Consider the following 27,050-nt stretch of genomic DNA (forward strand, 5'->3'; position numbering starts at 1 on the left):
CACACACACACACACACACACACACACACACACACACACACACTCACACAAACAACCTTTATATTTTGATCTGGTGCTCCTGAGGTAACAATTTCTAAATCTATATATTATCTTTGCTGCCCTGTTTCTTTCTGGGCAGCCCTCCCATGGGGCCACTTTGCACCTACATTACTGGATGATTTCTCCTCTGCAGCTTTTAAATCTGATCTCTCTGCATCATGGAGATCCTCTCCCTCCTCCCTTCCCTCCCTCTCCCCCTCCTCCTCCGATTCTCCCTCTCCCCTGTGATTCTTGCCAGGTAATCCTAAAAGTCCTGCCCCTTTCACCCTGCCCAGTCATTGGCTGTTGGCTCTTTACTGATTAATCAAAAACCAGTTGGGGATGGGGACCTCAGTGCCTGGACATGCAGATTCCTGTGTGATTTTTGGGAGGTGAATTAAGACAAAGCATTAGACCCAAGCCCCAACACTCTGCCTCCCCAGTGCTAGGATTAAAGGCCTGCACCACCATGCCTTGCCCTGTTATATATCTCAGTCTTTTGCCAGCATGTATGTATGTATGTATGCCACGTATGTGCCTCGTGCCCCACTGAGGTTAGAGTAATTTATTAGATTCCCTGGAACTGGAGTTACAGATGATTGTGAGCTACCACTGTGAGCTACTATGTGGGTGCTGGGAACCAAACCCAGCTCCTCCTCAAGAGCAACTTATATTCCTAATGACTTAATCTCTCTAGCACCTTCTTTCTTCCTTTTAAAAGGAGATTTAATTTTTTGAGTGTTTCATGTATGAGTACTGCATTTACCTCATTTCTAGTTCTCACTCTTCCTCTTCGTCCTCCTCTAACATGTCACTCTCCACTCCCTCTCAAGTCATGTTCTTTAATTATGATTGTTACCTATATATACATGTGTGTATTTGAGCCTATTCATTGTTGTGTGCATGTGTTCAGGGGAGACCATTGGGATTGGATAACCTAGCAGAAGCCATTGATTTCTTTCATCTCGGGTTAAGGCCTTGTGAGATTTCCCCCTGTCCATTTTGGCATGTCAACTGGTGTTGTCATTCTTCAGATCTTATTTAGGCAACTATATTGTTACAATGCCATGTGAACAGCTTTCCTGTCACATATAGAAGACACTTTCTCCCAGCATACATCCTGGTTCTCTGCCTCTTATAGTTTTATTCCTTGCCTCTCATAATGTTCCCTGAGCTCTCCATAGTCAGTTGTTCTTTGCATTTTGACAAGTTGTAGCATCTGTGATGGTTTTCATCTGCTATAGAAAGAAATTGCAAGGGTATTTGGTTGAGAAAGCTACACTTACCTGTGGATGAAAGATACATATTTAGACTGCAGCTAGAAATTACACTCATTTAGGAAAGAGACAGTGGTAGCTGATCAGCCTTTTTTTTTTTTTTTTTTTTTTTTAAGATTTATTTATTTATTATATGTAAGTACACTGTAGCTGTCTTCAGACATTCCAGAAGAGGGCGCCAGATCTCGTTGCGGATGGTTGTGAGCCACCATGTGGTTGCTGGGATTTGAACTCTGGACCTTTGGAAGAGCAGTCGGGTGCTCTTACCCACTGAGCCATCTCTCCAGCCCTTTAACATCATTTCTTTTTTTTTTTTTTTTTTTGGTTTTTCGAGACAGGGTTTCTCTGTGTAGCCCTGGCTGTCCTGGCACTCACTTTGTAGACCAGGCTGGCCTCGAACTCAGAAATCCGCCCATCATTTCTTAAAGTAGAAGTTTTAAAATTTTAAGATGGATATCCAATTTAACAATTTTAAGCTGGCTTTTCTTTCTTGTTTGTTTGTTTGTTTTTGGTAGAAAAAATGTAATTAAAACAAGTTTGTGCATTGACACTTATGGCTTAATTAGAATAATGTTTGTCTAGGTTAAATATGTACTAGCATTCACTCAAAACAGTAGTTCAATTGTAAGAGCTCTCAGAAGCAAAAGTCCAATTACTGAAGTAGTTCAAAATTTTTATATGAGTGAAAATAATTGTCTGAAAAGGTCAAGAGCATACTTAATCACCTCACATATAAACACTGCTATTAAGTCACTTTCCTATTAAATTTTAGAGCATAAGGATGAACCTTTCTACCAACTACTGACCTGGTTACTCAGGGTACCTTTGAAATGTTATCCCTGATTTAACAGACTCTGATAGGCTAGGTTTGTGTGCATAGACATTAGTACTACCTTGGAACAACTGATCCCCAACTCCCCCCCACCCCCCCTTGTTTTTTTTTGGTAGTTCTATGGTATGTCTGATACAAGTGAGTATAAATAAATAAGGAAACTAATCTAATCAAGAGCATGGTCTTATTATAGTGAAATTGGTAGATAAGGCTGGCCTTGAAATCAGAGATCCTCCCACCTCTGCCACCCAGGTGCTGGGATTGAAGGTGTGTGCCTCCATGCCAGGCTCTAGCATGTCCTTTTCATGCCCTAAGATTTTCTTCTTTTATTTTTCCTGTGGGAAGTTTATACTTGTCACATTTATATTTAGATCTGTAATATATGTTGAATCATTTTGTGTATGGGATAAAGTAAGAGTGATATTGTCTAATCCACTCCCATTTCTTGGTTCTAGCAATACTTATTGAAAACATGCTTTTTTTTTTTTTCTTTTTTGGGCCTTTTAACATTTGTCAAAAATTACCTGACTTATAGTTCTTTCTTTTTGGACTTTTAATTTGCTCCATGAGTCTTTTTTTTTTTTTTTCTTTCCTTTTATTATGGAATGTACAATTTTGAATTTAAGAATTATCCTATGGGATAAAATTTTTTCCAAAACACAGTTTTATATAAGGTTCCTGTGAAAAAACATTACAGATTTGTTACATATAATTTAAATATGAGTACAAATTTAAATGTGTGTGAGTGTGTGCATGCACATGTATGTGTGTACAAAGGTGCTGTGGTTCTTGCTTGTCATCCCAGCCCAGGAAAGAGGATTGTTGCAGGCCAGTCAGCCTGAACTACTCAAAACAAAACAATAGCCAGATAGCAGTGACACACACCTTTAATCCCAGCACTCAGGGAGGCAGAGGCAGGTGGATCTTTGAGTCCAGTCTGGTCTACAGAGTGAGTTCCATGATGGCCAGAGCTGCACAAAGAAACCACCACCACCACCACACACATACAAAAGCAAAAAACAAAACAATAAACAAAAGAAACCAACCAACCAACAAAAAGTGTAAAGAAGACTGTTCAAATCTGATACCTACAACCAAGAAAACAGTCATTTTCCATTTTGGTGACTATTTTCTTTTTCTCTCTCCCCTCCCCTTATATTTTTACATAATTTTTGTAGCTTCAAGATTTTCCACAGCACTGACATTTCCCTAATAATATATTGAAATTTACTTGATTGATTTTTAACAATAGCATAATGTGTCATTATGAACCATGGTATTATAAATGGCCCTTTGTGAAATAATTATTTTTAACTTTTTGCTATTATAAGAAGATAGCTGACAAAAATTACAGGATCCAATGCTAAAATTTAGTTCAAGTTTATGTGATTCAATAGTTTACAGTAAGATGAAAATATTTTCAGTAACTAAGTAGATATTACCTAATTTTTTTTTTTTTTGGTTGTTGTTGTTGGGTTTTTTTTTTTTTTTGTTTTGTTTTTGTTTTTGTTTTTCCGAGACAGGGTTTTTCTGTATAGTCCTGGCTCTCCTGGAGCTCACTCTGTAGATCAGGCTGGCCTCGAACTCAGAAATCCGCCTGCCTCTGCCTCCCAAGTTCTGGGATTAAAAGCGTGTGCCACTATGCTCGGCTGTTGTTTTGTTTTTGAAATAAACTCTTATTCGGTAGCACAGGATGATGTGAGACTCAGTTTGTAATCCAGGCCTTGAACTTTCAGCAGTCCTATTAGGTCAGACTTCCTATTGAATGAGCCAGCCACTTTGGCTGGCAACATGCTCATGACATGCTTTTTTTTGTTTTGTTTTGTTTTTGTTTTTGTTTTTCGAGACAGAGTTTCTCAGTATAGCCCTGGCTGTCCTGGAACTCACTCTGTACACCAGGCTGGCCTTGAACTCAGAAATCCGCCTGTCTCTGCCTCCCAAGTGCTGGGATTAAAGACGTGCGCCACCATGCCCGGCTTCATGACATGCTTTGTGAAAGAAGTTTTTGAAGCACTATGTATGATAATTCCACATTTTTAAAGTTAGTGGGAGTAAAGAGCCAAGAAGGACATGCTCAGATATTATGCTTTGGGAATAATTAGGAAATATATTGGTAAATTAACAGTGGAAGTAGTTGATTTTTCCACCCTGCCTTTGATAGTTACCTACATTGTTTTCTATACTTGAGTAGAATTTGTGCTAAAATTAAGAATGCTGTTTTGAACTCTATGTTCTTGAACATAGGATGTTTGCTGTTTGTGTGGTAGTTATGCTGGCTAGTTTTTATGTTAACTTGACACAAACTAGGCTAATCTGGGAAGAAGGAATTGTAATTGAGAAAATGCCTCCATAAGAGTGGCCTGTTAGGCAAGTCTATTCAGCATTTTTGTGATTGATAATTGATGTAAGAAAGTCCAGCCCATTGTGGACAGTGCCACCCTTAGGCAGGTGATCCTGAAAAGAAACTGAGCAAGCCAGGTAAAGGAAGCCAGTGAGCAGCACTCTTCCATGGCTTCTGCTGGCAGGAGAAGCTCCAGTTCCTGGAGGCAGGAACTCCAGGTTACTGTCCTGTCTGAGTTCTTACCTTCCCTTAGTGATGGATCGTGATATGGAAGTGTTAGCTTAAACAAAGTCCTCCTTAAATTGTTTTTGGTCCTTATGTTTACCACAGCAGTAGAAATCCTCATTAAGGCAACAGTGATCTCAAGTATCTTTCTTCTCTTCCTGCACATCGTTTTAATGATATCTCTTGCAGTTGAATCTCAAAAATACCTGAAATTGGGCTGATGGCTTAATGAGTAAAGACGCTTGCCACTAAGTCTGATGACTGAGTTAAATATCTGGGACCCACATGGCGTATCTTTCTGCCTCTATACACACACACACACACACACACACACACACACACACACACACACACACACACTATACTATACTATACTATTATACATTCTCACAAACAAACAAACAAACAAACAAACAACATCTGTAGCTAAGAAAAATTTAAATGTGATGTGCCCTTTTCTGGTCATCACTGTTTTCCTGGTCTCTTTTACCCCACCTCCCACCCCCCTCTTTAAGGAACTATGCATCACATAACAGTGTATCTTTAGTTAAGAAACTGTCTTTTCTGGACTTACGTTATCTAAGCATATTGAAGCAGAGGGTTCTGCGTAAAAGCAATCAAACAGTATGTTAATAGTTACATTTGCTTAAGTCCTTTTCTTTTGCTATTAAATGTTTCTAAGGAGTAAATGTCATGCCATTACAGATTTCATTTACTGTGGCAGAAGATGCAGAGTTGCATAAGAGCAGGCTGAAGTACTTTATGGAACAGTTCTATGGAATCATCAGAAATACAGACTCGAACAACAAGGAGTTAGCCATTGCTATTCGCGGATATGGACTATTTGCAGGAGTATGATTCATTTATTTACTGTATTTTATGGTTTTGTTTTTATTTAGTTATTTACAGGAATCTACTATTGGTATTCTATTAATAGTTCAATGTTCAGTGTTTACTATGTATTAGCATACATGTATTATCTTAGATTCCTCATAGTTCACCTATAAGATGAACTATTATTATTTTGTTTTATACGTGAAAAAAAAAAAGACCAAGATAAGTTAGCTATTCTCTCAAAAGCTACCCTGAATTGATTGTAACAAGACATAGCTGTTACCTGATACATGCCTGTAATTCCAGTGTAGGAAACAGAGGAGGCTACATAGTGTTCTAGGTTCTAGGTCTAGGATAGGCCATCAAAACATAGTTAACCAAGAAATACAGACACCTCCAAGCAAACAAAATCCATATAAATTTGATTCTAAAGGTTAGAAGCATCCTCTTTTTCTTTGTACTCTATAGTCCCCTTACATTAAAAACTATAAAACTGTGTTTATATAGATAGTTATAAGTAAGTTATGACCAGATATGAAACTACAGTTGTGTTCACTAAAAGTTTTAGACAAGATATCTTAGGGCAGAAAGGCAGCATATTTAAGACTAGCTGTATTCCTACCTCTAATCCAGGCTTCAGGAAGCTAAACTGCTATAAGTTGAGGACAGCCTGGGTAACATACTAAATTCAAAGTTAGCCTAAGCCTTATCCACCCCACTCCACCCCCATCTCCATTTGTTTCTGTTTGAAGCTCTAACTAATCCAGGGACAAAATAAGTAGTATGTGAGAAGTCTCATGTTTCAGTGATAAGCTTTACAGGGCCAGCGCATAGTGAGAACTGTCCTTTAAACAGCCTAGAACATAATTAACAATGTGTATAACTAACTATTTAGGATGTGAAAATATATATATGTGTGAAAATTATAAGATACAATATGTTATATACCGTAAGATAAACAGCTTACATTAATAATATTCAGCAGTTTGTAGCCACACGTCTTAATATGACATGTTAAATACCTTTGTTTTGATGCTGCTAAGATTCCGGCTTCTGTTTTGCCTTTCCTAAAGCCTTGCAAGGTTATCAATGCAAAGGATGTTGACTTCATGTACGTGGAGCTCATTCAGCGCTGTAAGCAGATGTTCCTCACCCACGCAGATGCTTCCGAGGATCATGTTTACCAGATGCCAAGTTTCCTTCAGTCTATTGCAAGTGTCTTGCTCTACCTCGACACAGTAAGTGAAATGGTTGCAGTGAGCATGGTTGTAAGTACTTCATCTCATCTCCACGATTAACCTTTGCAGAGAGTGTGTTCACAAGCTAGTTTGTGGTAAAGTCATGTGACACTGTAAGCAAGCATTTCTAGAAATTCCTTGGATTCTTCATTTCTTATTTGTTAACTATTTTGTGTATGAGTGTTTTGTCTGAATGGGTGTGTGACCGCCACATGCATGCCTGGCCTTTCAAAGGCCAGAAGAAGGCATTAGATCACTTGGATCCATAGTACAGACAGCTGTGGGCTGCCATTTGTGTGCTAGGAATAGATCTCACCCTGGGAGAGTACCAGTGCTCTTAAACTTTGAGACATCTCACCAGCCCCATACCTCATGTTCTGTACGTTTGATTTTTAAAAATAGCTTGCCATCTGGGTATTTGGAAATGCTTTACTATTCTGCTATATCTTCTGATCTCCATAGTTGATTGTACGATCCCATTTGGATCACAACACACAATTTAAGAAGCTGGAGTCTGGAGCAGAAAAATAGGTGTTACCCTTTTCCATCTTCCTTAAAGATTCAGATAGCCACTTAGAAGTGTGCTGTAAATGCCGTTCAGTTTGATTCTGGCAGCTACAATAGTTAGATAGGTTAGCAAATCAGAATTTATATTTACTTGTGACTACTCAGTTATAATAAATTAGAGTGTGTGTGTATATATATATGTGTGTGTGTGTGTGTGTATACTCTATATACTATTTCTTCTTTATATTTTATATATTAAAATCTTTATGTCATTATAATATATATATTACATATTATAATATACTAAAATATTATATTTATTCCATGTTCTAATTTTGAGTTCTTCTCCATTTCTGGTAGGTTCCGGAGGTATATACTCCAGTACTGGAACATCTCATGGTGGTACAGATAGACAGCTTCCCTCAGTATAGTCCCAAAATGCAGTTGGTGTGTTGTAAAGCAATAATAAAAGTTTTCCTAGCCTTAGCAGAGAAAGGACCAGTTCACTGGAATTGCATTAGTGCTGTGGGTAAGCTTGCACTTGGTTTTCATTCTGAATATGGTAAATGCTAAACATTTAACATGCTATTTGATATATTTAAAGAAAATCTGATTCCCTAATTCTTTGTGCATATATTAACTTTTTAGAGAACTTTTCATGTTGATGAATCAAAATCTTTTTTTTAAAATTAGACTTTGGAGTCAGTGGTACCTACTACTTCTTTACATAGAATCTTTTATTTTCTTTTTGACAATTTCAAAAATATAAACAACACATCTGGATTATATGTACCCGTGTCTTAGTTACTGTTCTATAGGTGTGAAGAGACAATTTAACCCAGGCTACTTAAAAGAAAGCATGAACTGGGGCTTGCTCACAGATACAGGGAATTTAGTTAGTCCATGGTCATCATGGCAGGGAGCATGGCAGCAGATAGGCAGACCATGGTGCTGCAGCAGTAGCTGAGAGCTCACATCTGATCTGTAAGTTTAGTCAGAGAGAGACAAGAGGCAAGAGTTTTTCTAATCTCATAGTTCATTCCCAGTGACACAACTTCCTCCACAAAGCCACACCTCCTAATTCTTCCCAAACAGTTTCATGAACAGAGGCACCAAGCATTTCACATGTATAAAAGAGCCCATGGGTGCCATTCTTAAACAAATTACCACAACGCTTGACTCCTTCCTCCTACTCCATGTATGAATCCTCAATTTCTTCCTCTCACTAACCCCTCCATGTTCTCTTTCTCATTGTTAATTACCCACTGAGCCCAATTGTTGCTGCCTCTTGACTTGATTTTGTGCAGATAGCTATAGTGAGTCTGTAGGTACTGTAGCCATGTCATGTCATAGCATTCCTCTTCATTCTGTGGCCCTTAACATTCATCTCACTCATCTCACTCTTCCTCCAAGATGCTCCATGAGCCTTGGGGTGTGGGTGGGGATATAGATATCCCATTTACAGCTGAGCACGTAATAGTCATTAATTATCAGCATCTTGACTGGTTATGAGTGTCTGCATTAACTGGTGCCCACTGCAGAGAGATACTTCTAAGCCTAAAAATTTAGACCAGATGGAGTACATTCGGAGTGGTGTGGCCTGAGACAAGCATACCCAAGATATAAGATACATTTGGTAAACGCATGAAACTCAAGAAGAATGAAGACCAAAGTGTGGACACTATGCCCCTTCTTAGAATTGGGAACAAAACACCCATGGAAGGAGTTACATAGACAAAGTTTGGAGCTGTGATGAAAGGATGGACCATCTAGAGACTGCCATATCCAGGGATCCATCCCATAATCAGCTTCCAAACACTGACACCATTGCATACACTAGCAAGATTTTGCTGAAAGGACCCAGATATAGCTGTCTCTTGTGAGACTATGCCAGGGCCTAGCAAACACAGAAGTGGATGCTCACAGTCAGCTATTGGATGGATCACAGGGCTCCCAATGGAGAAGCTAGAGAAAGTACCCAAGGAGTTAAAGGGATCTGCAACCCTATAGGGGGAACTACATGATGAACTAACCAGTACCCCGGAGCTCTTGTCTCTAGCTGCATATGTATCGAAAGATGGCCTAGTCGGCCATCACTGGAAAGAGAGGCCCATTGGACTTGTAAACTTTACATGCCCCAATACAGGGGAATGCCAGGGCCAAAAGAATGGGAATGGGTGGGTAGGGAAGTTGGGGGGGGTAATGGGGGACTTTTGGGATAGCATTGGAAATGTAATTGAGGAAAATACGTAATAAAAATATTAAAAATTAAAAAAAATAGTTAGAAGGCAGTTTATTATGTCTATTTAACAAGGTAACTATACTAGATTGTTCCACAGGGCATTATGCCCTCCTGAGCTATGGGCTTTTTTTTTTTTTTCCTTTTTAAAGAAAAAGCCTTTTTCTTTAAGCATCTTTGGTTTCTAAATCTCCTTTTATTTTATTTTATTTTATTTTATTTTATTTTAGACAGAGTATCACTGTGTAGCCTAGGCTGACTTTGAGCTCCACCGTTGTGCAGCTTCTACTTTCCAAATGCTGAGATTATAGATGTGTGTTACCATACCAACTTTATCAATAGTTCAGAATTTAAAACTAAAGGTATTAACAAATTTCATACAGAAATTAAGAGGCAAAATAATTATTGTTGTTTTTATTGAGTGATTGTGCTTCTTAGTGTTTCCTTCATTGTTATTTTGTTTTCTTCATTTTTAGTGCACCAAGGTTTAATTAGAATATGTTCTAAACCAGTGGTCCTTCCAAAGGTAAATTCTGATTCTAAACTTTCGAAAACTGCTCTCATCATTGGATGTTAGAAACTGTTTTAGCATTAAATATATAAAAAAGCCTTCTTAGTTTAGCCACCTCCATTTTCTTGAGATATTCTTATACATTGCATGCTACCCTTGAACTTGATGTAGCCAAAGATCACTTTGAACGTCCAGTATTTCTGCCTGTTCTTTATAAATGCTAGGATTACAGGTCTACATCAGTGCACCATATTTCTGTAGTGCTGGGGATTGAACCCAGGCCTTTATGCATACCAGGCAAGCAATCTGCCAACCAAGTCCAGCTCACCCATGCCTTACATTTTGAAGTTTCATGTATAAATACCAGCCTCTGTTGGATAAATATACTTCTAAGGAATAAAATGATATTATATATACTTAGAATTTTTCTTTCAGTGTGTAGATGTATATGTGTGTTTGTGTGTGTACATGCAGTAGTAAGCTTGTGGCTGTTGGAAGGCAATGTTTAAAATTTAATTCTCTTCTTCCACCATGTGGGTTCCAAGAATCTAACTCAAGCCATTAGACTTGGTAGCATGTGCGTTTACCTGCTGAGGCATCTTGCTGTCCCTGATAGCTACATGTTTACAAAGAGGCGATATAAATGTATACAAGTTAGTGGAACTCCAGGCCATGAGTGGAATGAGAGAGGAGAGGGATGATGTGTAGTTGGTTTGGTAGGTAGGTGAGTTAAAAATTCTCATTGGCTACAGTCACTGTCTTACTGTTATGAGAAATATTAAAATAGAACCCATACTACTGTCAGCATGGCATCGGCAGGCTGGCTGGCCAGGCACTGGTGGGCAAGAGCCTGCCTGTTCTCATCTTGTGGAGACTTTCTGACTCAGAGCTCTGAAATCTCTCCACACAGCTCCCACTGGCGGGTTGCTACCACGCCATTTCCATGCTTCAAAACTCCCATGGCCTTTTGTGGTATACTTCTGGCAAACCCATGTTTGGAATCTCTGGAATCCAGTTGAGCCACCACATGAAGGGAAACACCACACAAACTTAGTTCAGAATGAGTGGTAACTCAATCGCTGGGTGCATCAAATAGAATCCTAATCTTGTGAGCCATATTAAATCTAAATCCTCCAGTGGTGAATCTGCCAGCTAAACCTACACTAGTAGCTACATCTTGTCCTCTCGCTATCCTGTCTAAAAGCCCCTATATCTCTCTTGTATCCTGGCTTCCACTATCCAACCCAGAAGTCCTGCCTACTCACCCAGTGATTGGTTCCTTTTTTCATTAGGGGACGGGTCACAGGAAGTCACCTGAGTACATGACTCATTCCTCCTTCCAGAAAAAAGGGAAAGCTTAACATCCAAATACAAACAGCACCAGAGCCATCCACAACATCTTACCTTTCTAGTTGTCTTTTACTATGTTGTCTTACTTTCTTTAGTTTATTGCAGAATTTATATTGGTTGCTGCTTTAGTTTAGAAAATTCTGTAAGTCATTATGTTCTGACATGAGCTACCCTACGTGTCTACCAGTCAATAATGGGATATTGTCTTCTCTAGGATGTTGAGTCTAGGTCTGATAACCGTTCGGCCTCGGAGGAAGTCAGAACCGGCAGGTGGAAAGCACCTACGTACAAAGACTATGTGGATCTTTTTCAGCATCTTTTAGGCTGTGACCAGATGGAGGTAAATTTTTAAATATGCGTATTTTCATTATGCTTCCGTATTTGGGGAGCTTACCACACATTCATGTGGCAGTCAGAGGACAACTTCTAATAACCAGTTTTGCCTTTTGACCAAGTGGTTCCCAGAGATTAATCTCAGATTGTAAGGCTGGGGGACAAATGCCTTTCTTTACTTAGCTATCTCTCTAACCTCCTTGTGTTTTATTTGTTGGACCAGGGTCTCACGTAGCGCAAGCCTGGGAGTTGAATGTAACTAAGAATCAGCTTGACCTCCTGATTCTCTTGCTTCCTACCCCAGCCAAATTTTATAATTTGAAAGATATAAATGTACTCCACTTTTCATCTTTATTAAGAGGCTCAACTAAACAAATACACACTAAAAACCGAGCAGACAAGACACCATGTCTCAGAAAAACTAAACAAAACATCTCCTTATAGATGTCTTTTTTTTTTTTGGTTTTTCAAGACAGGGTTTCTCTGTGTAGCTCTGGCTGTCCTGGAACTCACTCTGTAGACCAGGCTGGCCTCGAACTCAGAAATCCACCTGCCTCTGCCTCCCAAGTGCTGGGATTAAAGGCATGCACCACCATACCCGGTGGTTATAGATGTCTTATAGATAGTCAGGGTTCCTGTTTCAATGATAAAACACCAGGACCAAAAGCTACTTGGGGAGAAAAGCGTTTGTTTTGTTCTGTATTTCTGTAGCATAGTCCATCCTTGATGAAGTCAGAACAGGGACCTGGAGACCCAAAGTGAAGCAGAGGCCATTAAGGCTGCTTACTAACTTGTTCCTCATGGCTTACTTTTTTTTCTTTTCATCTAGGACCACTTGCCCAAAGGTGGCACTGCCCACAGTTATCTGGGCTCTCTCACCATATCAGTTATCAATCAAGAAATAACTCAAATACTTGCCTCTGAAGCATTGGTTCTGTGTCCCAAGTACTGGGATTAAAGGCATGTGCTACCACTGCCCTGCTAAAAGTTCTTTTCTTTATTTACAGGATTTTATTTTAGGAGATGAAACATTTCTCTTTGTGAACTCCTCCCTTAAAAGTCTGAATCATTTACTCTATGATGAATTTATAAGATCAGTTTTGAAGATTGTGGAAAAATTGGATCTTACACTGGAAAAACAGACTGTTGGAGAGCAGGTTAGCAGAGCCTATCAATAACTTTGCATCATTCTAATACCAGCCCTTTGCATGCTCGGGACAGTAGCACATCTTCAAGGGAAATAGGTTGCTTTGTGATGATCATATGTCTGAGGTGCTTTTTTTGTTGAATGTAATCCAATATATAGAATATGTTATCAGAAGAGTATTCAAAAAATGATTTATATGGTTAATGTGCTAAAATAATGTTTTTAGTCAGGTGTGGTGCTATTTGTGCTAACAACTTCTGAGAAGCTCATGTAGGAAGTGATGAGTCCAAGGCAAGCTTGCATTACCAAATAAAACGCTGCCTTAGCAAACCTGCATATGGCTAGCGTCCATTTTAGATAACTCACAACAAGCTGTAACTCCACCTACAGGCACCCACATACATGTAGTTTCTCTCTCTCTCTCTCTCTCTCTCACACACACACACACACACACACACAAGTAAATGAATAAAAGTAAAAATAAATCTTAATTAAAAAAAATAAGACCATTCACCTAAGGTGGACCAGACTTAGTGCCTTACTCTTGTAATTATGGCACTATAGAGATTGAGTTAGGAAATCTGCCATGAGTTCAAAGCCATCCTGAGCTGCATAGTGATTTCTATGTCAGTATGTCCTTGCTTCAAAGCATACATAAACATATGCAAAAACAAACCTTCTCTAAAGATGCTTCCTGGAACCACGCTATATTTTTTCATTTCCTTGTTGTTTGACTTTAGAATTTGAGTACAAAAATTATATCTTATAACAGATTTGAGACTATGACCTTAAGACTATGGTAAAACTTAGCTGGGCATGGTCTTATATGTCTGTAATTCTGGATCTTAAAGATATGGAGGTCAAGGCCAGCTGGGACTATATAGCAAATCTGAGGCTCATATGGCTACAGAGTAGAACCTTGTCTTAAAAAATACATAAATAGAATAAAATCATGTATTTTCTAAAAATAAGTATTTTTTATTTGTCTTATTATGTAGTATTATTCTTTTATGTATCAATTTGAAAGTGATGCATCATTATTGGTGCTTTCTCTTTTTTGAAGTTTGTCTCTGTCAAGATGCCATCATTATTTTAAAAAATACAGCACTTCCCTTATGTTGACTCTATGTTGGCTTCCAACCCTTGGGGGGCAGAAGCAGTATGATTGCCATGAGTTCAGGCCGTAGCCTACTCTACAGAGTAAAACCTTGTCTTAAAAAACTTTTCAAAATGGAAAGATAATGTTCTCCCCACCTATATTTTGTATTTGTTCCATTTTTTTCTTATAAGTTCTTTGGTTTTCTGCTTCTATTCCCATTCTTAAAATTCTTAAGGACTTGATTATGTCTTTCTCACTTTTGTGTTCTTTCTATATAAAGCACTTCTGTATGACAGTTTACTGGACACTTATTTGTTGAATGAATGATGTGGTAAGTGAAACAGTTCTTGATCTGGGACAATTTTTCAGGATGGAAGCACTACTGATGTCTGGGTGATTCCAACTTCAGATCCAGCAGCTAACTTGCACCCTGCTAAACCAAGTGATTTTTCAGCTTTCATTAACCTGGTGGAGTTTTGCAGGTATTTTGTAGAATTTTAATTATTTAAGAGTGAAAATCTGTTTAATAACTCAATAGAGAAGATATTTATATAAACGTAAGAGTTCAAATAGTAAATGATTTATAATCTAAAATTGCTTTTATGGATTTTTAAAGTATTTCTAGCAGTTTAGACTTAGCTTTTTGGGTTTTTTGTATGTTTTTTCTGAAAAGTTAGAAGATCTCAGGCAGGAAAAAAGAAGCATAAATATCCTTAAAGGTGCTGGAAAGTCTAAAAGTGAAATTGTCTATTCCTTAATGTCTCATAGTTTTACAGCTTAATAAGAATTAATAGGATAAAACTTTCTTTCTTAAATATTTTGTCTTTATAGGGAGATTCTTCCTAGGAAACATGTAGGCTTTTTTGAGCCATGGGTGTACTCATTTGCATATGAGTTAATTTTGCAGTCTACACGATTGCCACTCATCAGTGGTTTCTACAAATTGCTTTCTATTGCAGTGAAAAATGCCAGGAAAATAAAATATTTTGAGGTAAGTGTTTCTTAGAAACCTGAACAGTTCTTGTGTTTCTTTTATAGCTTTTGTGTTTATAGAGTGCTTATGGAATATGTAGTTTTAAAGTCTAATTTTGATAATTAAAGAGAAAACTGGTTTGTGGATATTAATTAGAAGGCTCTTAAAAAGCTAGTAACATTTTCTACTTTGATTATTAAGCATCTGGATAATTATATAAGATTACCAACTCTTTAAAGTGATCCTGGGACCAAAATATGACTCTAGAATTCCCAGATTTTCTCAAGATTTAGCTAGTCAGAGACACTTCTGGGAGTCTACAAGACATCTATGTTACAAACCCTTCAAATGTCCTGGTGCCATGAAGTTTGGGGATGACTTAAGTTGTACAACTGAAGGTCCTATTCGTCGCACAAAAGCCTTGGGTGGAACCAATGTATTTTTTATTGGAAGATGAAGAAGGGATAGAGTTGACCACTGCTTATGGCTTTGGGTAGTCCCTAACTTTTCCCCCTGTTCTGTTTCTACTTGGTATCTGTTGGAGTGCATCCTTGGAACTGAGTCTCCCCTCTCCTCCAAACTAGACTATGGCAACATGAAAAGGATTGATCCTCTGGAGAAAGATAGAGAACTGGGAGATGAGGGTGTGGAAGTTCTTGATTCTTGCTTGACATAATAATTTGCTGCTTTGATTGACAGGGAATCAGCCCAAAGAGTCTGAAACATTCTCCTGAAGATACAGAAAAGTATTCTTGCTTTGCTTTATTTGCAAAGTTCGGCAAAGAGGTAATATTTAAGTACTTTGTCTTAACGTGTTACAGGGTCTTCTTAAATGGATGTTAAGTTTTAAAAGTTCTAATGATTATTAGCAACATAATTATATATATATATATATATATATATATATATACATATACATATACATATACATACTTTTTCTTTGAGTTTTGCATTTGCTCATTTGTTTGAGATAGGGTCTCATTGTGCAGCCTTAGCTGGTTTAGAACTCACTATGTAGACCAGGTTATCCTCAAACTCATAGAGATCTGTCTGCCTCTGCCTTCTCAGTGCTAGGATCAAAGGTATGTATCATCAGGCCAGCTTTTTTCCCCTTCAATTTTTGATGTAATACATTTCTTTATGTGTTTATGGATGCTTGTGTATCATGGTGCACATATGCATGTTAGAAGATAAAGTACAGGACTTGGTTCTCTCATGTCAGTATGTGCATCACAAACTCTGGTCAACAGTCTTGGTGGCAAGCTCAACTCTCTAGCCTTGGAAATTGGTTTCTTCAATTCAGGAGTGAGGTTTTGTTTATATGCTTGACTGGTGGGTTGCACCCTGCTAAACCAAATGAGTTTTCAGCTTTCATTAACCTGGTGGAGTTTTGCAGGTGTTTTGTGAAATTTTAATTATTTAAAACATTAAATTTATTGTAGTGGTGTTTTTTGTTTTGCTTTGTTTAATTTTCTTATTGTCTGTGCATATCACACACGTGGAGGTCAGAAAACAATCTGCAAAAGCCAGTTTTCTTCCACACTGTGTGTCCTGGGCCAATCTCACTTTGTCAGACTTGATAGCAAATGCTTTTACTTACTGAAGTATCGTTCTTGCTACTTTATGTGACAGGGTCTTGAAGTGTAGCCCAGGTTGTCCTTGAGCTTCTGTTCCGCTCTGCTCAGGTAGGCAAATATTGGGATGACATATTTGTCTTAGTAATAAGGTCTTTTAAAAGCTTAACACAGGAAATCACTGCTTGAAAAATTGCTTAAATTATCAGGAAAATAATTCATTTGAGTGATGATAACTCAAATATAATAACAATATATTGGCCTGTATTAATAAATAATTCTTCATGATAATGGATTTCATTGTGACATTCTTTTTTGTTTGTTTGTTTTTTGTTTTTTGTTTGTTTTTTGAGACAGGTTTTCTCTGTGTAGCCCTGGCTGACCTGGAACTCACTCTGTAGACCAGGCTGGCCTCGAACTCAGAAATCCGCCTGCCTCTGCCTCCTGAGTGCTGGGATTAAAGGTGTGCGCCACTACGCTCAGCTGAATCATTGTGCACATTCTAGTATCTTCCAATAATGTACATTATCATATCTCACCCCTTCTCTTGGCTTTATAAAACGTGGAAGCTTTATCTAGAAAGCTTTACCCAATGGGGAATAGGAACTTAAACAAATTAACTTTTCCTGGGAATTATCATTTAGTTTTTAAGCAAGCGTAGTTATGACAAATAAAGGCTACATGCTTATTTTTCACATTTAAGAAGAGGCTGAATATTTTTAATTTTCAAATTGTAAACTATATTCTGAAACATAGCCTTTTGTGTGCTCTTTCTTGCTAAGGTATCAGTTAAAATGAAGCAATACAAGGATGAACTGTTGGCCTCTTGTTTAACCTTTGTTCTGTCCTTGCCGCATGACATCATTGAACTTGATGTTAGAGCCTACGTTCCTGCATTGCAGGTAGGTGTGTTTTCTTGAGTAGACCCTTAACTTTGATTAGTACTTTGTTTCCTAGAATACATGGAAATGCCAAGTTAAAGCAGGTGCTCACTCAGTAGTGAGCTTGAACACTTCCTAGCTGGTAGGTTTTTAATAACAGAAGTTCCTCTGTAAGATGAAAGGATGGACCATCCAGCGACTACCCCACCTGGGGATCCATCCCATAATCAGCCACCAAACCCAGACACTATTGCATATACCAGCAAGATTTTGCTGAAGGGACCCTAATATAGCTCTCTCTTGTGAGGCTATGCCAGTGCCTGGCAAATACAGAAGTGGATGCTCACAGTCATCTATAGGATGGAACACAGGGCCCCCAATGGAGGAGCTAGAGAAAGTACCCAAGGAGCTGACGGGGTCTGCAACCCTATAGGTGGAACAACAATATGAGCTAACCAGTACCCCCAGAGCTCGTGTCTCTAGCTGCATATGTAGCAGAAGATGGCCTAGTCAGCCATCATTGGTAAGAGAGGCCCCTTGGTCTTGCAAACTTTATATGCCCCAGTACAGGGGAACACCAGGGCCAAGAAGTGGGAGTGGGTGGGTAGGGGAGCAGGGCGGGGGGAGGGTATAACATTTGAAATGTAAATAAGAGTTGGTAATCTTATATAATTATCCAGATGCTTAATAATCAAAGTAGAAAATGTTACTAGCTTTTTAAGAGTCTTCTAATTAATATCCACAAACCAGTTTTCTCTTTAATTATCAAAATTAGACTTTAAAACTACATATTCCATAAGCACTCTATAAACACAAAAACTATAAAAGAAACACAAGAACTGTTCAGGTTTCTAAAAAACACTTACCTCAAAATATTTTATTTTCCTGGCATTTTTCACTGCAATAGAAAGCAATTTGTAGAAACCATTGATGAGTGGCAATCGTGTAGACTGCAAAATTAACTCATATGCAAATGAGTACACCCATGGCTCAAAAAAGCCTACATGTTTCCTAGGAAGAATCTCCCTATAAAGACAAAATATTTAAGAAAGAAAGTTTTATCCTATTAATTCTTATTAAGCTGTAAAACTATGAGACATTAGGGAGCAGGGTAGGGGAGGGTATAGGGAACTTTTAGAGAGGAAACTAGGAAAGGGGATAGATTGAAATGGAAATGAAGAAAATATCTAAAAAAAAAAAAAAAAGTTGCTCTGCTCCTCCCCTAAAAATTGACCTGAGAATTGAGTCTTGCAATGGTTGAAAGCCTGCAGTAAATCCCCAGCCATGGACTGCTGTTGTTTGTGTTCCTCTGGTGTTATGGACTATGTGCACTAACTAACAGTTTTTCAAGGCTAACAATAGAAAGTATATTAATTAGAAACAATAAAAATAATTGATGGGGTTTTCTTTTTAAGTCTTAAATTCCTATTTCTATTCTCCCTGTTTGTATTGACATATAGATGGCTTTCAAGCTGGGTCTGAGCCATATGCCACTGGCAGAAATAGGTCTCCATGCCCTTAAAGAATGGTCAGGTTACATTGATAAGTCTATACTGCAGCCTTACTACAAAGACATTCTCCCCTGCCTTGATGGATATCTGAATACTTCAGCCTTATCAGGTAAGTTTTACCCGAAATTGGGAGGAGTAGCATAAATAAAATTGCAATGTGCTAATAAAGTTGATCTTGTATTTTTTTGAGCTTGCAAAGTTCCATCACAGAATAATCAGAGTTTTTCTTTTAATTTGTCATTTCTTGGTTGATTTGTTAATATTTTATAAACTGGAAGGAAAATGAAGCTTTCTTCTTTGTGTCATCATGGCTGACCATTTGGCACTGGACAACTAATTGGTGAGCTTTTCCTTGGGAAGACGACTTCTACTCCCAGCTTTCCTTAGTTGCCTGTAGTTTTTTTCAGTAGGGTTGAGGTCATGCAGGTTTTGCTATATCCTAATTGTCATGTTCACTGGTGTCATCCTTGTTCAGCTAATGTTAGGACAATCATGTTGGTAAAGTCTGCGGGTATAACTTCTGATCCATTCTGCTTGTTTTCTGAAGTGACAATTTTGGAATTTTGGTTTATTTTAAAAACACAAAAATATTATAAAAATACCTTTTCCTTTTAACCCCAGGTGTGAGAAATGGGGCTACTTCAGATTGTCCACAGCAGCTGCTATGATGTGCCTCATGCTCTAGCAGGGGTGTGATTTTTGACAGCTGCAAATAGTTTCTGCGATTGTATGATGTTTGGAATACTGGGGACCTTTTGGATGGTCTGTAAATGCTAGGGCCGCCAAGAGTGCTGTGGGTTGTTGGTTGTTTTTGGTTTCGTTTAAGTAGTCATGTGCAAAGAAGAAACAAGAGAAGAAAATGGACACTCTGATGGCAAAGATTGAACTTACCCCTAGGAGCGCAACACTTCAATCAGCAGGAAGTAGTCTTAACGATAATGTCACCACCTCCTTTCTGACCTTTGACTTTATTCAGGGATCTCTTTCCTTTCCTCTCTGTTCTTTTTTCTCTCTTACCTCGTATTATGGAATTAAAGGGGTAGAGAAGGGTAGAAGAATGAAGAACCCACAAAATACCAAAGATGGGCTCCTACTTTCCTTTGGGTTTCTTGTTTGAGCTGTGTACTTTTCAATTCCATGTTCATTTCAGTTTGAGTCTTCAATGTTTCTGTTTCTTGATTGAATTCTATTTTGAGTCTTGGATTATTTTTCTCATTTCTATCAGGTTTACTTCTGTATTTTCTTGGGCATCACTCTGGGCATGTACTTAAGCTTATTCTCTCTGATTTCATTGAGCTGTCTATTTGTGTCTTCTTTAAAGGCTTCAAAGTCCTTGATGAAGCTTAAGACTTTTTTACATTCTGTGTCTTGGAGTTCATCTAGGTAATTCTCATTGGCAAGCATTTGTATAAGAGTGGTAGGTTTGAGAGAGAAGATATGGACTTATTTGTTCATATTGTTGGTATTCTTGAGATAAGAGCTAGGCATGTAGACTTTCTTTTTTAGTTCTGCATTATGAACAGAGCAGGTTGGGGTAGAAAAGAAAATGTGGGGCATGTTGGGTCTAGAGGTTAGAAATGGCTTTTGTGAATTGAAGTGAGGTGGAAAGGTAGGCAGTACTTCATGATCTAGGCCTGGTGTTTGACAGAAGATAGGAGTGAGTAGAAAGGTTGGCTACAGTATGGATTGGCCTTATGGGTTGGGGATTGGTAGAGTGGATCCAGGCCCAAACCTATATAGCTCTTTGCATTGAAGGCCCTGCAGAACATAGGAGGCTACTGCATTGGTTGTAGACCCATGCTATATATGTGAAAGTCAGGGTCACTCAACAGAGTACATTCTGGAGGAGAATATAGGAAGTCTTTGTATGAAGTGGGGTGGTGGAGGTACCACAGAGTGATCTGTGAATGGGTTAAAGTAGGTCAGGTCCTGACAGAAGCTGAGGTGTCAGCTGGTGTGCAGGTATAGGTGGGTGGCCAGACTAGGCTATGGAACCCAGGCTAGATCTGGCTGGTTTCTGAAAAATGATTAGAAAGTGGTAGGGACTATTCACAAGGCTAGACCCTGAAGGAGGACATGGGAAATATGGGTATGGAGTAGGGTGGTGGAGGTATGAGCAGATTCAGGTTACGCGGGTTCTGGTACAAACCTAGAACTTGGTTGAGGTGAAGGAGGATCTAATGGGACAAGTCCAGAACATGGCATGTGGGACTCTGTGGCACCTTAGCAGTCCTCATTTGGTGCTACTGTTTCAGAAGGTTTAGAAGATGCAATCTTGATTGAGGTAAGTTCTTCCCTGGGGTTGGCCTCTGAAAGTTTTATAGCATTGGCCTAATTCCAGTTTGCTCTCTTTCCTTTATGTTTGTGGCTGAGATGTTATTTCTCAGCTTCCTGCTCCTTCCATGCTGCTATGGTTTCTTGCCATAACACACTCACCACTCTGGAATCATAGCTTAAATAAACTCTTTTTATTAGTTGCTTAGTAATGGTATTTATCAAAGTAACAGGAAAGTAGCTTAGATAGTCCCTAACTGGTCAGCAGCCCTAAACCCAAACACATTGTCTCCACCCATTGTTGGGGTCACAAACCACATGAACACTGATCTCAGTCAGATAGGGATAGTTTATATGCCTCAGGACTGATCAAGGGTTACAGATCCAGACTGGAGAGCTGCTTGTAATCATGAGTTAAGATCCTACAAGGTTTTTTTTGTTTTTTTGTTTGTTTTTTGCTTTGTTTTGTTTTGGTTTGTTTTTGTTTTTGTTTTTCCAGACAAGGTTTCTCTGTGTAGCCCTGGCTCTCCTGGAACTCACTCTGTAGACCAGGCTGGCCTTGAACTCAGAAATCCGCCTGTCTCTGCCTCCTGAGTGCTGGGATTAAAGCCGTGCACCACCATGCCCGGCCTATCCTACAAGGTTTTTGTTTGTTTGTTTGTTTGTTTCTTTTTTCTTTTCTTTTTTTTTTCTTTTAGTTTCTTTTTCCTACAAGGTTTTTAAGCCTAAAATCCACAAACATCAGGGCCAAGTTATTCTGCCAATCAGGACTTAGGGATAGCAGATTTTCTTAGGAACACGCCTTTGTTGTACACTTGTCTTGCTCCCATTGGTTGGGAAGTATTCAACTGTGGAAGGGGACTTGCTTTGTCTAACATTTATGCCTTAATTTGCCAACCAGGATGTTAGTCACCCACGTACATGTCTCTGCCAGGTAGGATGCCAGTTCCCAGGGAGGTCTTGGGAACTTAAGCTTTACTCAACCCCTACTCAAAATGAGAGTCTTATTCAGAATAGATGCAGGTGTCTCTCTTATATTAGGGTCTATCCTAGGAGCAGCTTATAAAGGCTTATAAAGGTTGGCTCAGGTCTAAGCTTATTGTGGGTAACTATAAAAAGCAGTTCTACTGTCTCCTATTGTGATTGATTTCTGAGGGCATAGAACATAACAGAATATGTAATCAACTTGCACATGAGAAGGTTTCCTAGTAAAAGCAGAAGCAATGTGAGAAAACATCTTTATAATTTTATTAATAGCACAAAATGGCAGGCTAATCAGGTAGCAGTTATCTAGGCCTTAACTATGACCACCTTCCAGGACATAAGAAAAAATCAAAATTAAAAAAAAAAATCAGTTTAAGAACTAGAGAAACCAAGGTAATGGCAATCAGGAATTTTGAGAGCCAAAGATTTGCTGAACTAAACCATACCCACCATGCAACTTATAACCACTGATAAATAACTTCACGGCTGTAGAACGAGCATCTAGGCAATAGAAAATCCACATATATCAAAGATTTTATTTAACTCAGCAGTTAATGACAGAAACAAATGGATGTTACAACTGGTTTCCATAACCTGAATCTTAAAAAAAAAATCTGTAACTTTTTAAATTCATTTGTGAACCAGAGGATGATGGCTTGCACACCTTTAATCCCAGCATTCAAGAGGCAGAGGCCAACAGATCTCTGAGTTTGAGGATAGCCTTGTCTGCATAATGAGTTCCAGGACAGCTAAGGGCCACATGAGAAACCCTGTCTTGATAAACAACAACCACAAAACAAAACAAAACTGTATTTGTGCCAAAGCTTCATAAGGAACAATATTACCATTTTTTAAAATTTTTATTAAAATGAGTGAATTCTTTCTTTCCACCATGTGGGTCCAAAGGATTAAACTCAGGTCATCATGCTTGGCAGTAAGATACACACAAGGTATCTTAGCTGTCCATACTTCGTCTTACAGCATCCTCCCTTGAAGTATTATTGTAAGGCAGTAATAAATAAAATATATAAATGGAAAACTTTCCTGAATAACTTAGATCTAAGCTGCCAGCCTGTTGCCCCTCTACCCTTCAATACACATTTCCTACATCAAATTTGTAGCTGTACTTAACCCTGGTACAAGTGTGATTGACATTTACTCTTTAGATTCTTTAAGGAGTTGTATTTATAAACATTTTTATATATTAGTTACTTTAAGCATCACATGTCCATTTGGGTTTTTCTAATGTTTTCTCATGATTAGATTTGTTGGTGTTCAGGAATTGCCACACCAACCATACGAATTACTGATCTCAGTTAAGTAAAAATAGTTTATTGAGGAGAGACTGAAAGAAAGGCCATCCAGAGACTGACCCATTTGGGGAATCCATCCCATATACAGACACCAAACCCAGACACTATTGTGGATGCCAAGAAGTTCTTCCTGACAGGAGCCTGATATAGCTGTCTCCTGAAAGGCTCTTTCAAAGCCTGGCAAATACAGAGGCAGGTGCTCGCAGTCAGCCATTGAACTGAGCATGGGGTCTCCATTGCAAGCGTTTCCCTGGAAACACAGCTTTAAGTTACCCTCAAATTCCATGTCCCAATGTGGAAGCCGTTTTACACAGTTTTTATAATTTTATGGTACTGAGAAAGTCCTTCAAGGCGTTTAAAATGCATTGATGGGTACACCAGAGAGGTAGGCACAAAGCGGTGGGAGAAAATTCCTTATAGCCTCAAGATGCCTTCGGATGGCATTCTTGGCTTTGGATTGGTAGGAACTAGTTGCAAATGTTCTAAGAGGTTTTTATCTATTGTCACAAGATAGTACTTCTAAGGTGGGCAAGGAATAACAGTTCTAGAGGGCCAGAACTAACCAGTCTCTAGACCTGCAGCGTTCCAACGTCTCCACAGTAGTGGGATTCTAATACACCAGTCAGACTCTGTGGACAGTTTCCATTCACAGTCTCTACCACCAAGTAAAATAAAGTAAAAAGTAAAATTTTAGGACAAACACTGTAAATACTATTGTTCTTCATGAAAACTTTCCTCATAATAGCTTTAGTGTCTATTCATTCATAGTTCTTCCTGAGTTGTTTATGATTGTGATAGTTACAGAATGATAGTTTTTGCTTCCATTACTCTTTTTTTTTAAAAGCTGTATTTATTTTATGTATGTGACTACACTGTAGCTGTCTTCAGACACACCAGAAGAGGGCATCATTTCCCATTACAGATGGTTGTGAGCCACCATGTGGTAGCTAGGATTTGAACTCAGGACCTCTGGAAGAGCAGTCAGTGCCCTTACCCGTCGAGCCATCTCTCCAGCCCACTTCCATTACTCTTTTTACTCGATTTGACATTCTTCTAGAAGAAATAACTTTCCTTTTCCATCCCAGTAGAAACTTAAGAAATCTCATGTTTTCAAGGATTTGACTACGAGGCTTGGCTTGTTACAGGTTTGGCTTGTGTCTAAGGTTGGAAGGACTAAGTCTTAATACCACAAAATGGTCAGTCTCTTAAGTGTAGCTTACCCAAGCCCAGAGTGACTTCTTTTGTGTTCCATAATTTTATGTTTTGAAGTCATAGTTTAAATAACCAAGACTTCAATGTTCCTACTTCATAATGTGGTGTAAATGTTGCCTAAAATGTATTTCTTGTTGACTGCCCACAGATGAAACCAAGAGCCACTGGGAATTGTCTGCACTTTCTCGGGCTGCCCAGAAGGGATTTAATAGAGATGTAGTGAAGCATCTGAAAAGAACAAGAAATATTTCGCCTGTAAGAAATCCTCTCCTTATTCTTTACCTTAAGTAATTCAGAGATTAATTTATGAAAATTTAAAAATCTTCATTTAAATGTTCGTTGTTTTGCATACAAATTTAGAGTATGACCTAGAAATAATTTTGGTATCTTTCCAGCAGTGAAAGCCCCTGACAGTGACTATTTGGCTTCCTGTCTTGGTTGTGCTTTCTTCGCTGTCCCTACTTTCCACAGTGCAGGGTGTTGTGGTTCACATTCAGCATGGTGGGGCACGTAGCACTGATGCGGTGTCCTTCCTGTGTGCGCACCAGGCTGAATTCACTCCCCTTTTCCTGGATGATGATTTGCAAGCATGGTGGGGCACGTAGCACTGATGCGGCGTCCTTCCAGACGTGTGCGCGCCAGGCTGAGTTCACTCCCCTTTCCCTGGACGATGATTTGCATCCTTCCTTGCTTGCTTTGTGCTTTTGTTGATATTATGTTGGCTAGGTGGTTTTTTGGTTTGTTTGTTTGTTTTTTTCTCTCAATTTGTTGTAGGTTAGGATCAGAAAAATATAAAGAAAATTAATTTAGTTTGGAAAAAGTATTTTTTGCTTGAAATCATAATAAAAAATTGTAAAGCTGAGTGTTGCAAACTAAAAATTCTTGGATATGTATATTTAGTTTTGGAAGTTTTTGATTGAAAGACTGGATAAAACTAGAAATAGTTTCTTGAGGTTTTTGAATAATTTTATCATATTTAAACAGTGGTATAAAATTACTTGAATATATATCAAGATTTGTAAACAAAACTTCTTTATAGATGCACAATATCTGTTTCCTAAACATGGATGCAAGGCCTAAACCTTGCTGTGAAGAGACACTATGACCAAGGCAACTCTTGTGAAAGAAAGCATCTAATTGAGGGCTTGCTTATAGTTTCAAAGGTTTAGTCTGTTATCACTGTGGCAGGGAGCATGGTGGCATGGAGGCATGACTCATCTTTGTGATGGGACAGGATGCATTCTTAGACAGGCCTGCATTCCTACAGAGGCTGCCTGGCAGAATACTCCTAGGTCATACCTTAAATGGTATGCTGAAATCCCCACTTTTTTCATGGTCACTGTGTCCTAGTTTGCTTTCTGTTGGTGTGATAAAATGCAGACCAAACCAACTTGGGGTGCTATAGAAATCAGGCTCTTCAGAAACCAAGCAGCACTCAGAATTGGAGAGCTCACTGTATTCCCGGCTCTGTTGTGGGCCTGAAACATAGATAGCTCTTTGTTTCATAGATAGTAACTTCTATCCTCACTTGCAGTTTTTTTTTTTTTATAGTTTCTCTGGTTTGAGTAACAACAGTGCTGAAATCCCTGTCTCCTTCAGGGTCTAAGGGTGGTCTCATGACCTCTGAAGGGAAGTTTCCCTTCATGTTTAATCATGTTTACAGGAGCAAATGGTGTGGGAAGTGATTAGGGCATTCTTTAGCAACAAGATCAATTTCTATGTTAACCATTTCTTAGCTTTGTTCACACTTGCTTTTTCAAGATAGATGAAGGGGATTCAGCTGAAACAAGCTGGAGTACAACAAGCTGAGCCCAGTAACATTTCTAAAAATTAAAAAAAAAAAAAAAAACAAACAAGGGAAAAAATAGTTCTACAGCCCTCAGGCAGTGGATTGTAGAGGCAAGCAGTACATTATGTTAGGTGCATATTAAAATAATAATTGCTTAATGTATATTTTTCTTTCTTCAGTGGGAAGAAAGGGTTTTGGACATACAGGTTTAAGTTCATCGTCAGTGGAAGTCAGTTCCTACCAGAGGCGTGAACTGAAGCAGAAAACCTGCTATGACTTACTCTTTATATCTTTCTGAGTTTGCTTTCTCATATATCCCAAGAGCATGCACCCAAGGGTAGCACCACCCACAGTGTGCTGGGTCCTCCCACATTAACCATTTAGTCAAGAAAATGTCCCACAGACATGCCCACAGGACAGCACTATCCTGCAAAGAAAATGCCCCGCAGACATGCCCACAGGACAGCACTATCCTGCAAAGAAAATGCCCCGCAGACATGCCCACAGGACAGCACTATCCAGGAAACGCCCCACACGCATGCCCACAGGACAGCACTATCCAGGAAA

General features: G+C 38.7%; 1 protein-coding gene across 1 annotated transcript in view; it reads left to right on the top strand.

Annotated features, from left to right (window-relative positions):
* The window catches only part of Prkdc (protein kinase, DNA-activated, catalytic subunit), a 198,462-nt gene that overhangs the window by 18,413 nt on the left and 152,999 nt on the right, over positions 1–27,050 (top strand). Inside the window, exons 11-22 of the mRNA XM_029470470.1 lie at positions 5,420–5,566; positions 6,622–6,786; positions 7,654–7,822; positions 10,009–10,058; positions 11,608–11,733; positions 12,734–12,883; positions 14,342–14,454; positions 14,804–14,963; positions 15,645–15,731; positions 17,302–17,421; positions 18,861–19,020; positions 24,843–24,949. Coding sequence (XP_029326330.1) covers positions 5,420–5,566; positions 6,622–6,786; positions 7,654–7,822; positions 10,009–10,058; positions 11,608–11,733; positions 12,734–12,883; positions 14,342–14,454; positions 14,804–14,963; positions 15,645–15,731; positions 17,302–17,421; positions 18,861–19,020; positions 24,843–24,949 — 1,554 coding nt within the window. The remainder of the gene's footprint in view (positions 1–5,419; positions 5,567–6,621; positions 6,787–7,653; positions 7,823–10,008; positions 10,059–11,607; positions 11,734–12,733; positions 12,884–14,341; positions 14,455–14,803; positions 14,964–15,644; positions 15,732–17,301; positions 17,422–18,860; positions 19,021–24,842; positions 24,950–27,050) is intronic.

This window comes from Mus caroli, chromosome 16, assembly GCF_900094665.2.
Source record: "Mus caroli chromosome 16, CAROLI_EIJ_v1.1, whole genome shotgun sequence".
NCBI lineage: Eukaryota > Metazoa > Chordata > Mammalia > Rodentia > Muridae > Mus > Mus caroli.